The 17,979-nt window shown below is 42.7% G+C and overlaps 1 protein-coding gene across 5 annotated transcripts in view; it reads left to right on the top strand.

Annotated features, from left to right (window-relative positions):
• Positions 1 to 17,979, top strand: part of LOC132402017 (cytosolic phospholipase A2-like) — a 153,059-nt gene that overhangs the window by 82,374 nt on the left and 52,706 nt on the right. For all 5 annotated transcript variants that reach the window (XM_059984470.1, XM_059984468.1, XM_059984469.1 and 2 more), the window contains 3 exons: positions 7,397 to 7,541; positions 9,070 to 9,206; positions 10,014 to 10,236. In XM_059984470.1, the coding sequence (XP_059840453.1) occupies positions 7,397 to 7,541; positions 9,070 to 9,206; positions 10,014 to 10,236 (505 nt within the window). The remainder of the gene's footprint in view (positions 1 to 7,396; positions 7,542 to 9,069; positions 9,207 to 10,013; positions 10,237 to 17,979) is intronic.

Consider the following 17,979-nt stretch of genomic DNA (forward strand, 5'->3'; position numbering starts at 1 on the left):
GGACCATTCAGGCTATTAGTTTTCAGTTCAAACTCTTTGTTCAAACAGCATTTCAAATTCTGCCTTTTCACACCACACTCTGGAATAACAATAGCGTGTGGGGCCCCTTTACCTTCCAACTCAACCTGTAATTGATTTGCAGGCTTTGTGGTACCACGCCATTGTCTCTGTAGCCTGGTTGCTGCCTTTGATATCAATCCAGCCTTTAAATTTTCTTAATTCAATTTGGGAACTACATATTTCCCTTTTCCTTCAATAATAGTATTCATCTCCCCACTAACTTTTAACACACCTTCGAGCACAAATACCTGGGAACTCTCAATTCCCACTATTACCAAGGTTAACCCTTTCTTCACTGAACCAAGTCTATCTGACCCACAAGGACTGCATTCCTTTTCAACTGAATCAAATACCTCAGACTTTTTCTGAGCTCCATTACTAGGTTCAGTACCACGTGCATCCACATCTTGGACACACTCAAACAGGACATTTGCCTCTTCCAGGCTTTCAATACCCATACCCGGTCCAAATTCTAAATTCCCCTGATTCTCCCAGCTACTCTCTGGGCAACTCCCTTCCGGAGTAAACTCAACCCTGCTGGCTGAAACAACCTCATCTGCCAACCCAGCAGACTTCTTCAAGGTAATGGCATCCTTTTCATCTAGGACTGCCCTCATTTCATTATCGGGAACACCTTTAGAATTTTCAACTTCTTCAAACAGTTCTGCCAAACCAGACAGATCATCCATGTCCAACTCTGGACCTTTTAACAGCTCTGTCTGTTTCTCATCTTTATTTTGTGCCTCTAGAACTTTTCTCCTCGCTAAGGGCAGGTCTACCCCCTCTCCCTTACTCTCTTTCACTTTCCTATTCTCCGTTTCCCACCCTCCTGGTACAGGGTCGGTAAAAGCGTCTCAGCCAAATTGATACTGGCCCGATTTAAACTGCTCTCTGTCTCAGCTACCTTTCTCGACATGCTGCGAGTGACTGCGCATGCAGGATAGATCTTGGAATTTAGGGGCGGCGCCTCAACACTCACAGGCTGTCTTGTCAGCTTCATGGCTGCCCAAACCTTACCAGCGGCTAAATCATTACCCAGAAGGACGTCCGCGTCAGTTCTCGGGAATTCTGATCGCACCCCCATTTCAACTGGTCCAGAGACTAGCTCACAATTCTTAATGACCCTTTGCAAGAACACCATTTCCATCCCTTTTCCTATTCCTTTCACAGCTACCATTCCCGTCTTGCGACCAAAATCTGGTATTTTACTGCTGATCAATGATAGTTCAGCCCCCATGTCTCTCCAGATCCGTACTGGAACTGGTGTGTCTCCCTCCCTCACGGACACGGTTCCGTTTGACATACAAGTCTCAGGTCCTTCTCATACTCTGTCTACCCGGGGCTCTCCTGTCGATTTACTGATTACCACAGCACATCCAATAGGGACTGCTGCTTTCCCTTTTCCTGTCTCTTTCTTCAGAGCAAAGCACCTAGATGCAATATGCCCCCCCCTTTCCACAATTAAAACAGGTCAAGCCCGGAAATCTCTGGCCGTCTTGCCTTCCCCCTCAATCTTGCCACTAGCTCCCGGCGGGACCTCTGCCTCAGCCGGCGGGCTTTCTCGATCATTCCCATGGTCTCACTGGGAACTTTTATTCGAGGAAAACTTTGTCTTGTGAGTTAGGGCATATTCATCTGCGAACCTAGCAAATTCTGAGATGGACTTATTCGGCTTCTCATTCAAATACATCCAGGTATCCTCCGAAACACAGCCTTTGAATTCCTCAATCAGAATTAACTCCCTGAGACGCCAATAATCCTCTTCCACTATTTCTGCTATACACCAACGGTCCAAGAGCACACCCTTCTCATAGGCAAACTCGGTATACGTCTGATTCCACCCTTTCTTTAAATTTCTGAACTTTTGTCTATACGCTTCAGGTACTAACTCATAACTCCGGAGAATGGCCGCCTTTACTTTGTCATAACTCCCCTCCTCCTCCTCCTCCATGGACAACGCCATATATGCTTGTTGTGCCTTCCCTTTTATCACACTTTGTAACAACGCCACCCACTACTCTTTGGACCACTTCTGATTCACTGCCACCTTCTCAAAAAGCAAGAAATAACTATCAACATCCATCTCCTCGAACAGAGGTACTAACCTCAATTCCCGACTAACATTAAACTGCTCCTCTCGGTCTGACCCTTGATCTCTTCACCCTTGCCTTAACTTCTCCATCTCCAAGTCATGTTTCCTCTGTTTCTCTGCCTCCTCCTCCTTCTCAGCCTTCTCTTTCTCTTTCTCAGCTGCTTCCAGCTGTTTTAACTGAATTTTATGCTCTCTTTGTTTCTCAGCTCTTTCCTGCTCCAGTTTCACCTCTAACTCCTTTAGCTGGAGTGCATGTTCCCTTTCTCTCTCGGCCCTTTCTTTCTCCTTCTCAGCTGCTTCCAGCTGCTTTAACTTAATTGCAACCTTAATTTCTCCAACTCTAACTGAGCCGTCCCACTAGCTGGTACCTTTTCAGGGATATTTTCCAATGCCTCAGCTGCAAACACATTCTTCCCAATATAATACTGAGTTATTGCCCTTCGCACCTCCCGTTTTTTCATGGACAACCTCACCTCTGCGAGGTTTAGCCCTTTCGCCAGATTTATCAAGTCCAATTTGGTGGCCACCTCTAGCGCCTCTGGAGTCGGGTTTTCTATAAATTCATCCATGTCCATCTTGGCTGGTTTCCCGTCTGGCTACCCGCGTAACCAGATCCAAGTTTGGACTCACAAGCCTGATTCGCTGGCCTCCCAATTTGGTGTCAAATCCCGAGACGAGTACCCCAACTGTTACGTACCTCGTAACGGGGTCACTTAGCAGCAAAGATAGAGAGGTCCGTTGAAGTCTGATGGTACTATTTTTAACAGTATTTATTGATAAAAATACACAAAAATCATATCAATGCAAACATACAGATAATATACATCGTCAATACTAAATCTAAAAGCGTGGGTATAATAATAATCAATAAGAAATAGCTCTATCGTTGTCTAGGGGATAATGTATTGTCCAATGGAAATATAAAAGTCACTCAAGTTCATTCAAGCTGCAGCTTTTTGGTTGGAGAGAAAGACGGAGGTTTAACTTGCCCATTCCTTTTATGATGTCAATCCTTAAAGAGTCGTTGGGGACTGGTTTCCCCTTTGTTGTTAGCTAAAGCCGTGCTTCCGTGGTAAAGGCCCACCAATTCCGAGGCAAATGGAAAAGGACGCACATGGGCTTTTCCACCGACTTTCGCTATTACGCTGTTACAGGAGTTCAACCATTTCTTCTGGTGCGTCTAAAGGGGTTGTTCCCCAGACCCTCTTTTATCCTGACTCACAGGGTCTCAGATGTCAGTCAGGTTGGGATGATGCAATCCCTCCACCAACCCCCCTCGGTTCATTGCCTGGGGGCTACAATGAATCGTACAGTATTCAATACACAATTCTGTCTCCAAGAGACAATAGCCGTTATCAATGGTTCCGCCTTTTGGAGGCCAGGACCCATTCCAAAATCTTTGTGGATTCTGCATGTCTTTCTCTCATTTCCTGGGTCTCCTGACCTGACTTAATAGTGATCTTGCGATTCTCAAGAAGGAGGGGGCCACGGGCATAACAATGCAAACAATTGAAACAAACAACAACATTTTGAACTAAAGTGAGTCCTCAGTTCTGAACCCTGGAGCAGCTCGTGTTGGAAGTTCTCATATGTCAGAACTTCAATACATTTCCGATTTCTGTCATTTGACTTTAATAAATAATCCTGTACTCAGTTATGTATCTATTAATTCACTCCTTCTGATATAGTCATGCCTGCCAACCTGCCTCTAGGGCACTGCTGGAACAATCCAGCATGATTGTGGCCTGGCCATCACTCAGATGTCATTTTCTTCATCAATCCTTCAGACATTACCTATCACTGGTGGCTCTGGATAGCTCCCGCTGTTTCCCTCCGTTGATGCTGACTGTCCTTCTGAATTCTTCCAGTATCTTGTTTGCTTCAGATTCCAATGTCTTCAGTTTTTGCCTTTCTCAACAACAGGTTCCCTCTAGATGATGCTAATAGTTAAATTATATTTGAAGCAGTGGGATATGTCCTATCAAAGCAAATCAACACATATCTCTGGAGGCTGTTTATTATGTGATTCCTTGTGTTCTAATAGTCTTTTCACCATGAGATACCATATCCAAGACGTTATGTGTACACCTGCAATGTTACATGAATATTTCTTTGTTACTTTGTCTAAATAATTCAGTGAGGTTCATCGTGTTAAATTCCATGTTAAATCTTTCCTTGTGTTATTCTTTATTAATTTTTCCCTTTGTGGTTTTCTATTGTATTTTTAAGTAAATAATTCACTATCTGATATAAAATCCCATGGATTTATTACTTCTCCTTTTGATTGGAGCCGATATTAGCTGCCCTTTTAGTTCCTTCACACTGAAGTTCTTTCAGACTAGAACTTCTGTTTAATTTTGAGTATCACTAAAGTGTCTTTTCTGTTTATCTTTACGAACTACCATTACATGGAGTCATGATCATAGAGTTGTACAGCTACCGCACAGGCCCTTTGGCTGACATAGTATATTTGGATGATATCCTTCAAAAAATTTCCTATCCAGGTATCTGTTCAAGTGTCATTTAAATGTTATGATTGTATCTGTCTCTACTCTTCCTGTGGCAGGTTGTTTCCCATACCCACCAGTCTGTATGGAAAAAGTTTCTCCTTGGCTCCCCATAAATCCTTCCTTTCTCCCTTTAAATCAAGTTTTAGATTTCACTAAAAAACCTGTGACCATTCACCTCACGATTTTGTATTTCTCCAAATGGCCACGTGTCAATCTCTATATTCCTGGGGGGGGGGGGGGGAAGGCCCCAGCCTATCTAGTCTCTCTTTATAACTCACGCCCTCCAATTTCTAGTAACATCCTTGTTAATTTTTTTCCCTCACCCTTTGCAGCTTAATAACATTGTCTTTTAGCTGGGTGACCAGAACCGAATACTATACTCCAAGTGTGGTGTCACCAATGCCTTGCACAGTTGTAATGTACCTCCCCAACTCTTCTCGTCAGTGCCCTCACTGATTAAGGCAAGTGTGCCAAATACCCTCATCACCACTTTAAGGGAATTGTGTCCTCGTACACCAAAGTACCGGCTGGTGGTGTAGTGGCTATCAGCATGCGGCCGGCTCCCTTGCACACTCTCCATCCGTTCCTGGGTTGAGTGTTGAGCTAGCAACTCGACCTCGTAAAAAAAAACCTGGAGAGGGATGGGCTCCGCCAGGTTTCAGTTGCCCAAGATATGCTGTACGGTGAGCAATTGCTAAAAAGATCGGTGCAAAAAGCTTGTCATGACAGCGCCCCGATGACTCCACCAGGAGTTAGCACACATGCATGCACACACCAAAGTCTCTCTGTTCTACTATGCTCTGTTCAGACCTGAGAAGCAATACTTCACACTCATTATAAATGTTGATAATATTAGATATTTTCTTCTAATACCTTCCTTAGTCTCTAGAGTTTAAAAAGCCCTGTGTTAAAATAACTAATCAATATTTTTGTCTTGCTCTTTTGCAAGATTTATTAGCATGTATCTTAATTTTATTTGTTTTATTTTGAACCCTTGGTCTACTTTCAATTCCTGTTAACGTTGCAGAGCCTATTCTGTTCCTTTCCAGTAAAACTTTTCTTTCAGCTCTGTGGTCTCAGAGGTCATTGCTTCATTCTTCCTGTGGCTGGCATCTGGCAAGCATACCCAAGACACCAGAGCAGGAATGCTGAAAATACTGATTCTTGGCATCAAGAATGAGTTGAGAACATAATGGCCTTCATTGTAAGGGGTTTTGAGTGCAGGAACAAGGATTGTTTTTCTGTAATTATGTCGGGCCTTGCTGAGGACAGACTTGGAGTAGTTTTAGTCACCTTAGCTAGGGAAGGATAAACTTCCCATGGAAGGAGTGCATTGACAGTTCACCAGACTGATTCCTGGGATGGCCAAACTATTGCTTGAGGAAAGATTGATTAACTTGGTCTTAATAAACAAAGTTTGAAAGCTCAACAGGATGTTTCCTCTGGCTTGGCAGAGCAGGGGTGGCGTTGTGGTTTAGGAAAAGGATTACAGAGTGAGGATACATTTACGACTGAGTTGAGGAAAAAATTGTTGACGTAGATTGAGGTGAACTTGTGAAACTATCACAGAAACTCACTAAATATATTTCTTGGCAACAAAGAAATCAAAGTGTATGGGGAGAGAAAAGTAATGCATTGCATTCAGGTTAATTGGGTTATTGGTAGGTCAGGGTAGCTGCCTAATTTAGACAACTCTTAAGAAACAAAAACTAATTGAGAAAGTAGCCGGGATTCACTTTGTTTATTTGGTACACTATGCAACTTAATTTGGACAGGAAACTTGCAGAACAGTTTCTAACTAGCATTAGTCGCGTGCATTTGTGTGGTCATTAGACACCACACTGTGCTTAAAGAGAACAATTTTTAAATAGTGTCAGTTGCTTGTGTTTGCATTCAAAAATCAGTGATTTTTGTCACTGATATTTGGAGAGTAACAAGCTGTAAGGCAATACAGAATTGTTTTGCTCAATGCGGATTCAAGCATTCAGGCTTGGAGATGCAAGAAATAGACGAGTGAAAATTTAGTGATTTCACTAATTCAGTAAGTTAGGAACAGGAAGAATTTGAAGGTATGACAATCATCTTGAATGTTGCAATGTAAGTGAAGATTTGGAAGATGCAATCAAAAGGCATGGTATGAAGGCATTCCATTAACTGCATTAGATGTGTGCGCTGAGTTTTTGCATTTACAGTTAATCAAAAGATCATGGCCACATACACTGGATGATTTCTTCCATCAATAGCTATTTGGAACTAAAGCACAATTTTCTAATATTATAGTAGTATTCATGGTCTAATTTGTTTAATATTTCATTTAAATGCATAGTTTGTTACTCAGTTAAAATTGGTTTGTCTTTTTTTTTATACATTTTTAACTATTTCCGTGAAACGTCAGCGAATTGGAGCAGGTACTTAGTTGGGCCAAAATGTACAGGACACAATTTGTCCTAATTCACCAGAATCCACTGTATGGTATCAGGGTCAAGAATCAGCTGAGGAGGCAAATATGTAACTTCATCTCTTATTTTTCTATGTTCTAGCAGCCAAGAGATAAATATTTATTTTCATTTAAAAAATTGATGAAAAATGCATCTGTTGTCTGGGAAAATTTAACATAGTTTGTCTGATTCTTATGTTTTTATCCATATGGTAAAAGGTTGTGCTGCAACTCCCACTAACACTGTAATATATTTTCTATTACATTTCATTGCAATCATTCCTAATTTCCTTCTAGTTCTTCAGTTGATCTTCGATTCAGCATGGCACTGTGTGATGAGGAGAAGTCATTCAGGCAGAAGAGGAGGGAAAATGTGATGGAGGGAATCAAGAAGCTCTTGGGCCCCGAGAATTCCATGAATGCACCACAATCAATCCGGGAGGTAAACAGTCAGCTTGTGAGGGAACTGTTTGTTGTTGAAGACTTTGTATTAGGGGACCAAGTCTTATATTTGACATTTATTGTGTTTTATCAATCTGGAAATGGGGATAGTTCACTTTTTGTTCCAATATGCTTTATGGTGAATGGATCTGGTTCCTTTTTTCTACCCCAGGCTCTGAATTTTTTTTAATCTGCTGTTACTATTGGCATGCAAGTGATGCAACAGCATTTGAAATAATGGAGCAAATGCTTTTCTTTTATTCTCAGTTGTGGGATAAATATTGGGTGTGACACCAGGAGAATTTCCCCGCTCTTCCAGGTGAACTCTGAGATCATTTCAGGCCCCCCAAGAGGCCCTGGTTTAGTGCAAATTAAAATTCAGGTTTTGACTTAAATCTCATTGAATTCAATTAAGTTAAAGTTGGTTTCATTATCCCAAAACAATTACTCAAAGCTCTTCCAAAGGTTCAATACTTCATTGAACTGAATTATGTGATCACATCTGGGGCTGGACCCAACAGGACCCTAAGGCAAGACTTCTAACAAAAGGCCATAATTGGCATTTACAATCTGGCTTGACCATTTCCCCAACCCAATCGCAAAAGACCTGAAGTTGTATTAATATTTTTCCCAGCTGCTCCATGTTCAAATGGCCTATGAAGAAAGATAAGCCTATAGAATGTTAAAATTGTGTGAAGTAACCATGATTCAATTACTGAATAAAACTAAGATGATTTTTCTTTTACAATGTCTCCAGTATATCTTTAACCAGTTTAAATTATATCCAGTTCCACCTCGGGACTGTGAAGGGCTGTCTCTTATTATCTTCATATAGCCTTTGCATTATTCTGTCTTTAAGTTGTCTGCCCCACAGTACAGTCAAGGAGAAGTAGGTTCACTTTGCTTATGTTAAAATTGTGCAGGCAGGAACTGTTAGATAATTTAATGCAGGGGTTCCCAACCTTTTTTCTGCATTGGACCAATACCATTAGCAAGGAGTCCAAGGACCCCAGGTTGGAAAACCCTGGTTTAATGCAAATTAGAATTCAGTAATTGGGCTAACATTAGTTGAGTACATCCTATCCACTTTACAACACTGCAGAATAGTCCAGATGTGATAAGAATCCAGAAATGACAGAAATCTCGAGTAAAGCTAAATCAACAATAATGCATTTGCTAAAAGGGCTTGCAGTGATCTTTGTTTAAGTTGCTATGTTTGTGTGCCCTGCAGCAATAGGCCAAATGATGCTGGACTGAAACCAGGCCTTACATCCATCCCCTGTGATCCCTGTGGCCACATTAATCTGTCACTGACCTGCAGACTATTTCGGCTGAAGGAATGGCTGCCAGTCATTCTGTAGAGTGATCTGTGACTGGTGATTAGGCCTCAGGAGACTGAAGTCAGATATGCCAGCAATCCATTGGGTGAAAAGCAGAAATATTCCATTCTATGTGAGGCTCATAACTGGCAGTCTCTCTGGAACCATAGCTTAAGAGGCCACGATGCTAAACACTTGGTTATTTTTCAGGTGCCAACAATAGCTATTTTGGGTTCTGGAGGAGGATTTAGAGCGATGGTCGGTCTTTCAGGTGTAATGAAGGCATTGGTGGAATCTGGAGTCTTTGACTGTGCAACTTACATCGCAGGACTCTCTGGCTCTACTTGGTAAGTTCCGTACAAAGAAGCATTCTCTTGGTAATATTAATAAAACTCACATGATAGATTTATTGAGTCTCTCTTAATGGCCAATTAAATAAGTGTCCTTTGTTTATGTGTGTTTTTTAAGGATATTTTGGTCAAATTGTATCCAGGCTTGATCACTCCTGTGCTAAATTAGCTGATCCTGGTAGATTCATTGACAGAAAACAGTGTTGTTGACTTTAATTTAGTAGCTAAGATGAGGGGTAAGACTGATGCCTCATCATAATACTGTCTTTCATGTTGGTAGTGTTTATGCAGTTACTTAGGAACACATGTCACGTGCAAAAATAAATTGTTCTGTTTTCCATGGAACCATACAAAGGTTGTGAATGAACTTGAAATATTATGTTAGCTATTAGCAGTTTACTCTTTTGGAAGATTGTCACGAGTACAGATAGGATTCTCAAAGAGCAATTTATGACTGGTGACTAAGGAATATCATACGGCTGGAAACCCAGAATATTTATTGGGCATTTTAATTTTGCTCCTTCACTTGTTTCAGATTTGATATGAAATATCATCATATTATTTAACTTGGCAACTAAAAATCCCACAGTTTACTACCAAAATCTGCAGTTTCACAAGGCCAAAAATTGCCATGACATGCTGTGTACATCTTAATGGATATTGAGGAATAACTGTTGGTGTTCAGTTTTCTTTCTATGGAAAGGCTTGGTTGCCAGGTAGGGAGTATCAGTGCAAAAAAAGGAAAACATGGAAGTGCTAAAAGGTTCTTAAATTATTCTCTTCCACATCTCCCCCTTCAATCAGGTACATGTCAATGTTATATTCTCATCCGGACTTTCCAAAAAAAGGACCTGGTGAAATCAACAAAGAGCTGATGGAAAATGTCAGCCACAACCCAATGTTTTTGCTGACTCCTCAGAAGGTTAGACGATACGTTGAGGCCCTGTGGAAAAAGAAGAGTTCAGGACAGCCTGTCACTTTTACTGATGTGTTTGGAATGCTCATTGGTGAAACACTGATTCCAGATGTAAGTTGAGAAGATTTTTCTGTTTCATGATATCTGAACTCAGAGGCTGGTGTGCTGAAGGAATTTTCAAATACAAGTCTTCCATAAGGCTTGAGTAAATTCAGTTCCCTGCGTTACTGATTGTATCAACCTGTTTTATGATTAAGTTGAGATACTTGAGGCATCGTGAACCATGACTTGCTGAGATGAAAGGCAGTGCTGAAAAATCAGTTACTGAATCATACAGCATAATGAAGGTTATGTTTTGGTTGCAGGATAAAGAGACAACGTAAACTTGAAGGCCTTGTTCTAAAAGGGTTCTAAGAACAGATCTATCTAATGGAAAATTTTGAGGGTAGCATGAAATGATCAGATGTGATTGTTATCAGTTGGACATCCATGGTGAAAATGAGATGGTCAGAGCTAGGGAATTGCAAGTTTTTGAAGTGTTCAATCATATGCTCTCAATCTTCCCACCTATATCCTCTGATGAAGATGGTGGAGTTTGTCATTGAACCACCAGTTATGATCGATACCTGTATCCAGATGGACGTCCAAGAGTTTATTTGTACATCCTCAATAGTTCACATGCTCTTGATCTCCTCAACAAGTTTCAGTTCCCTGGCCCTGACTGCCTAATTTTTACCATGGATGTCCAGTCCCTATACATGTCTGTCCCCCATCAAGAAGGCCTTAAAGTCCTTCTTTCTCAACAACAATTCCCCTCCTTTGTCTGGCAGAACTGGTCATCACCATCAATAATTTCTCCTTCAACTCCTCCCACTTTCTCCAAAGTCAGGGGATTGCCATGGGCACCCACATGGACTCGAGCTATACCTATGTTTTAGTTGGCAATGTAGAACAATCTGTGTTTCAAGCCTTCCCTGTTAATGCTCCCCAATTCTTCATCCACTACACAGCATCGATGCTGCTTCATGCTGAGCTCATCAGTTTCATCAACCTTGCCTCCAACTTCCATCTTGCCCTTAAGTTCACTAGGTCCATATCTGACACCCCTCTCCCCTCTCTTGATCTCCTTGTGTCTTTCTCTGGAAGTAAACCTACTGATTCCCACGGCTATCTTGACTATATTTCTACCCACACTGTCTCCTGTAAAATTGCTAATCCCTTTTCTCAGTTCCTTCTTCTCTACTACATCTGTTCCCAGGATGAGATTTTCCTCTCCAGGACATCAGAGATATCTTTCAAAGAACGCTCACCCTATTTTCCCACTGCCTTAACGTTGATAGTTTCTCTTGTCCTTGCCTACCACCCCATGAGCCTCTGCATCCAACACATCATCGTCCGCAACGTCCATCATCTCCAAAGGGGTCCTACCACCAAGCACCAAACTTCCCCCTCATACACGAGAGAGAATCTGCAGATGCTGGAAATCCAAGCAACACACACAAAATGCTGCAACATCTATAGAAAAAAAGTGCAGTCGATGTTTCGGGCTGAGACCACTCGGCAGGACTGGAGAAAAAGATGAGGAATAGATTTAGAAGCTGAGGGAGGGGAGATAGAAATACAAGGTCATAAGTAAAACCAGGAGGAGGAGGGAAGAAATAAATAGCTGTGAAGATGATTGATGAAAGATGTAGGGCTGGAGAAGGGCGAGTCGGATAGGTGGGGATAGAAGGTCAGGAAAGAAAGAAAAGGGGGAGGAGCACCAGAGGGAGGTGATAGGCAGACAAGGAGATAAGGTGAGAGGAGGGAAGAGGGAATGGAGAATGGTGAAGGCAAGGGCGGGGGGCAGTAGAGGAGGCCATGGATTAACATATTGGAATGGGAAAGTGGCCTCCTGTATATCCGTGAGACCCAACGTAGATTGGGAGAGCATTTCGTTGAGCACCTACGCTCTGTCCGCCAGAAGAAGCAGGATCTCTCAATGGCTAACTATTCTAGTTCCACTTCCCAGTCCCATTCCAATTTGTCAAATCATGGCATTGTCTACTGTCATGATGAGGCCACCCTCAGGATGGAGGAACAACACTTTGTATTCTGTCTGGGTCGCCTCCAACCTATGGCATGAACTTCTGGTAATGGGCCCTTCCTTCCCCGCCCTTTCCTTCACCATTCCCCATCCCCTTTTCCTTCTCTTCCCTTATCTCCTTGCCTGCCTGTCACCTCCCTGTGGTGCTCCCCCACCCCCCTTTTCTTTCTTCCATGGCTTTCTATCCCCACCTATCAGACTCCCCCTTCTCCAGACCGTTATCTCTTTCACCAATCAACTTCCCAGCTATTTATTTCATCACTCCCCCTCCCAGTTTCACCTATTACCTTGTTTCTCTCTCCCCCTCCCCCAACTTTTAAATCTACTCATCTTTTTTTTTCTCCAGTCCTGCCGAAGGGTCTTGTCCTGAAATGTTGACTGTACTTTTTTTCCATAAATGCTGTCTGCCCTGCTGAGTTCCTCCAGCATTTTGTATGTGTTGCTTCCCCTTCACACTCTACTTTCCACTAGGGATCATTTCCTCTGTGACTCCCTTGTCCATTTGTCCCTCCCCACCGATCTCCTTCCTGGCACTTATCCCCGCAAGTGGCCAAAGTGCTACACCTGCCCATTCACCACCTTCGTTACCTCCATTCAGGACCCTAAACAGTCCTTCCAGGTGAGGCAAACCGCCTGTGTACCTGTTGGGGTTACCTATTATATCCACTACGCCCAGGGTGGCCTCCTCTACATTGTACAGTGGGGGGCTGCTTTACTGCGCACCTTTGTTCCAACTGCCAAAAGCAGCTGTTCCCCGTGGCCATCCATTGTAATCCTTGCCTCCCTTCCCGTTCTGACATGTTGGTTGATGGCCTCTTCTTTTGCCACGATGGAGCCACTCTCAGGTGGAGGAGCAACACCTCAAGTTCCGACTAGGTAACCTCCAACCTGATGGCACGAATATTGCTTTCTCCTATGGGTAATATTTTCCCTCACCCTTCTATTCCCCACTTTGGCTTCTTCTCCTACCACCTACCCAGCGTCCTCCTACTTCCCTTTCTCCCATGATCCACTCTCCTCTCCTATCAGATTCCTTCTTCTCCAACCCTTTACCTTTCCCACACACCTGGTTTCACTTATCACCTAGATAGTCCTCCTTCCCCCCCCCCCCATTGTTTTAATCTAGCATTTTGCCCTGTTGTTCCCAGGCTGGACATGGGGCTCGGTTCGAAATGCTGATTGTTTTTTCATTTTCATAGATGTTACCCAACCTGCTGAGTTCCTCCTGCATTTTGTGTGTGTGTTGCTCTGGATTTCCAGTATCTGCAGAGTCTTTTGTGTTTATGATTTAAAGAGGTCACTGGCTACATTTAATTTAGTAGTCATTTATTAGTCAAGTCAAATTTATTGACGTATGTACTAATCTGGTGAGGTGCAGGTACAGTGAGAAACTTGCTTTCAGCATGTAGATTCAGACAACACACAGAGCATAAGCTATGCATACATTATATACAACAGTGAAGAAAAGAAAAGACTGCAAAACAAGTGCTTTAAAAGAACAGAGAGTAGTCTATGGTAGAGCAAGAGGTCTATAGTGTTCCATTGCTAAGGTAGAATTAGGGTTGTGCAGGTTGGTTCAAAACCCCAGTGGGTGTGAGCAAGTAGCTGTTTCTGAACCTGATGGCATTGGACTTCAGGCTTCTGTAATTCCTGCCAGATGGTAGTAGCGAGAAGGTGTGGCCCAGCTGGTGGAATCGTTGAATTGATTTTTTTTTTGCATCCTTCAAACACATGAGTGAAAATCTTTATGTTACACCTCCATCTAAATGTGCAATCACAGTAATTTATAATAAGTAGAACAGTCAATGGAACAGAAATACACTTAAATCAATGAGTTAATCAGTCTTATGGCCTAGTGGAAGATGCTGTCCCGGAGCCTTTTGGTCCTGGCTTTTATGCTGCGGTATCATTTCCCAGTTGGTAGCAGCTGGAATAGATTGTGGTTGGTGTGACTCAGGTCCCCAATGATCCTTCAGGTCCTTTTTTCACACCTGTCTTTGTAAGTGTTCTGAATCATGGAAAGTTCACAACTACAGATGTTCTGGGCTGTCTGCACCACTCTCTGCAGAGACTTGCGATTAAGGGAGGTACAGTTCCCATACCAGGCAGTGATGCAGCCAGTCAGGATGCTCTCAATTGCGCCCCTGTAGAAAGTTCTTAGGATTTGGGGCCCCATACCAAACTTCCTCAACAATATGAGGTGAAAGAGGCAGTGTTGTGCCTTTTTCACCACACTGCTGGTGCATATAGACCACATGAGATCCTCAGTGATGTGGATGCCGAGGAAGTTAAAGCTGTTCACCCTCTTAACCCTGGATCCATTGATATCAATAGGGGTTAGCCCGTCTCTATTCCTCCTGCGATCCACAACAAGCTCCTTTGATTTTACGAGATTGGGGGAGAGGTTGTCTTCTTGACACCACTGCGACAGAGAGACGACTTCTTCCCTGTAGGCCACTTCGTTATTGTTTGAGATTAGGCCAGTCAATGTAGTGTCGTCAGGAAATTTAATATCTAGATGCTAAATTTAATTCCAATCTGCTAGATTGGAACTGTGGATGGACACACTGATGACAGATCCTATCTATTTGTGGCAGTGCCTTGTGTAAATGTTCTAAATGTGGGCTGCGATGTGGCCATTGATGTACTGGGATGAGTCACAGCAGCCTTCTGCATTCCTGTATGTTTGAATTGGTAGATTATGGCATGATGCAACCAGTAGTCTGTAGACTGTTTGGTAACTTGCCAACTATCCTTGAATTTCTAAGAAAGTGGAAATGCTGATTTCTGTCAGTGTAATCAAAAGAAGTGTAAAAGCTTGGACACGCTATAGAGTTTGTTAAATGTTACAGTAAGTATGTAGGGCTTGGTGTGGCCAGTGCCACTGGTAGCAGTCATCCTGAAAGGCAGCATGACTGCTCAAATAAACAGAATATAACAACCGATAGGAGGAGGGGAAGAAAGTAGTGATCCTGCGTTCAAGAAACAGTTCTCCTACCTAGACCTCAAAGAAGACTACAAGCTTCTTCAGCAAAAGCACCGATGTTTTATCCATAACTCCAGTCAAGGAGATGGACAAGGACTGCTTTGTCACTGATTGTCAAGGGCACCGTAACCATGATTTTTTTATCCATAGAGTTACCCTAGCCAGAGCTAGAAGTATCTACAGATTTGAAATGTAGCTCGACCGGGAGGATAGGCAGAGGTCATGCAGTGCATGTCTTTGCTACGGAGTGGGGAGGGGAGAAAGAGGGAAGTGTTAACAATTCAGGCGGTTTAGGAAGCATTCTTCCGTACATTCTCAATGAGAAATCGTGCTTCAATTCGAATGTCATTGTTGAAATTTATCACCTTCTCCATCCACAGTCCACATCTCCTTCAAGGTGCAGGTTGAGTAGCTTCTCACAATTTGAACCCATTACGACAGCATGTATTTGAATACAAGACCATAAGATATAGGAGCAGAAGTCAGCCATTTGGCCCATCAAGTCTGCTCTGACATTCAATCATGGGCGGATTCAATTCTTCCAGTCATCCCCACTCCCCTGCCTTCTCTCCATTGACTTTGATGCCCTGGCTAATCAAGAACCTATCTATCTCTGCCTTAAATACACCCAATGACAGCTGCTCGTGTCAACAAATTCCACAGCTTTACCACCCTCTGACTAAAGTAATTTCTCCATATCTCTGTTCTAAATGGACGTCCTTCAATCCTGAAGTCGTGCCTCTTGTTCTAGACTTCCCTACAATGGGAAATAACTTTGCCATATCTAATCTGTTCAGGCCTTTTAACATTTGGAATGTTTCTGAAATCTCCCCTCATTCTCCTGAACTCCAGGGAATACAGCCCAAGAGCTGCCAGACGATCCTCATACAGTAGCCCTTTTGTTCTTGGAATCATTCTCGTGAATCTTCTCTGAACTCCCTCCAATGTCAGTATATCCTTTCTAATAAGTAGGAGCCAAAACTGCATACAATACTCCAAGTGTGGTCTCACGAGCATCTTATAGATCAACATCACATCCCTGCTCTTATATTCTATACCTCTAAAAATGAATGCCAACATTGCATTCGCTTCTTCACCACCGACTCAAACCTGGTGGTTAATTTTTAGGGTATCCTCCCAAATTTTGAATTCTCTCCCCATCTAAATAATAGTCTGCCCATTTATTTCTTCCATCAAAGTGCATGGCAATACACCTTCCAACATTGTGTTTCAGGCTCTCAGTTTCTTCAACACTACCCACTCCTTCACCTGTCTTTGTATCACCAGCAAATTCAGCCACAAAACCCTTAATCCCATAGTCCAAATCGTAGACATACATCGTAAGAAGCAGCGGTCCCAACAGCGACCCCTGGGAACCGGTGGTCAGGCAGGATAAGGAACCCTTTATTCCCACTCTCTGTTTTCTGCCAATCAGCCAATGCTCTACCCATGCCAGTAACTTCCCTGTAATTCCAGGGGCTCTTATATTGCTAAGCAGCCTCATGTGCAGCACCTTGTCAAAGGCCTTCTGAAAATCCAAGTACATCACATCTACTGCATCTCCTTTGTCTACCTTGCTTGTAATTTCCTCAAAAAATTGCAGTAGTTTTGTCAGACAGGAGTTTCCTGTTAGGAAACCATGCTGGCTTTGGCCTTCCTTGTCATTTGCCTCCAGGTACTTTCTAATCTCATCCCTAACAATCAGCTCCAACAATTTCCCAACCACTGATGTCAGACTCCCACCCTTCTTAAATAGTGAAGTAATATTTGTAGTTTTCCAGTCATCCTGGTACAATGCCAGAATCTATCAGTTCTTGAAAGATCATTGTTAATCCCTCCACGTTCTCTCCAGCTACCTCTTTCAGAACTCGAGGGTGCATTCCATCAGGTCCAGGAGATTTACCCACCCTCAGACCTTTAAGCTTCCTAAGCACCTTCTCACTTATAATTTTCACTGCACATACTTCACTTCCCTGACACTCTTGAATGTCCGGTATACTGCAGATGTCTTCCACAGTGAAGACTGATGCAAATACGCATTCCCTTCCTCTACATCTCTTATTACAATGTTTCCAGCATCATTTTCTATTGGTCCTATATCTACCCTCGACTCTCTTCTACCCTTTGTATACTTAAAAAAAAGTTTTTAGTAACTTCTTTGATTTTAGTAGCCAGCTTCTTTTCATAATTCATCTTTTCCTTCCCGATGACCTTCTTAGTTTCCTTTTGCAAGTTTTTAAAAGCTTCCCAGTCCTCTATCTTCCCACTAGCTTTGTCTTCCTTGTATGCCCTCTCTTTAGCTTTTACTTTGGCTCTGACTTTACATGTCAGCCACACTGGTGTCCTTCTTCCATTCAAAAATTTCTTCTTATTTGGAATATATCTGTCTTGCATTTCCCTCATTTTTTGCAGAAACTCCAGCCATTGCTGTTCTGCTATTCTTCCTGCTAGTGTCCCTTTCCAGTCAACTTCGGCCAGTTCCCCTATCATGCCATTGTAATTTTCTTTATTCTATTGAACTACCGGCACATTGGGATTTACAAACGGTAGTTCCTCCTTCTCAATTTTCAAAGTGAACTCGATCATATTGTGATCACTTTTGCCCAAGGGTTCCTTAACAGTGAGCTCTCATCACCTCTGGAACATTGCACAGCACCCATTCCAGCACAGGCGATCCTCTAGTGGGCTCAACAAACAAGCTGTTCTAAAAAACCACCCCTTGCGTCTTCTACAAATTCTCTCTCTTGAGGTCCAGTTCAGGCCTGGTTTCTCAATACACTTT

The sequence above is a fragment of the Hypanus sabinus genome, chromosome 11 (assembly GCF_030144855.1).
Source record: "Hypanus sabinus isolate sHypSab1 chromosome 11, sHypSab1.hap1, whole genome shotgun sequence".
NCBI classification, from domain to species: Eukaryota; Metazoa; Chordata; class Chondrichthyes; order Myliobatiformes; family Dasyatidae; genus Hypanus; species Hypanus sabinus.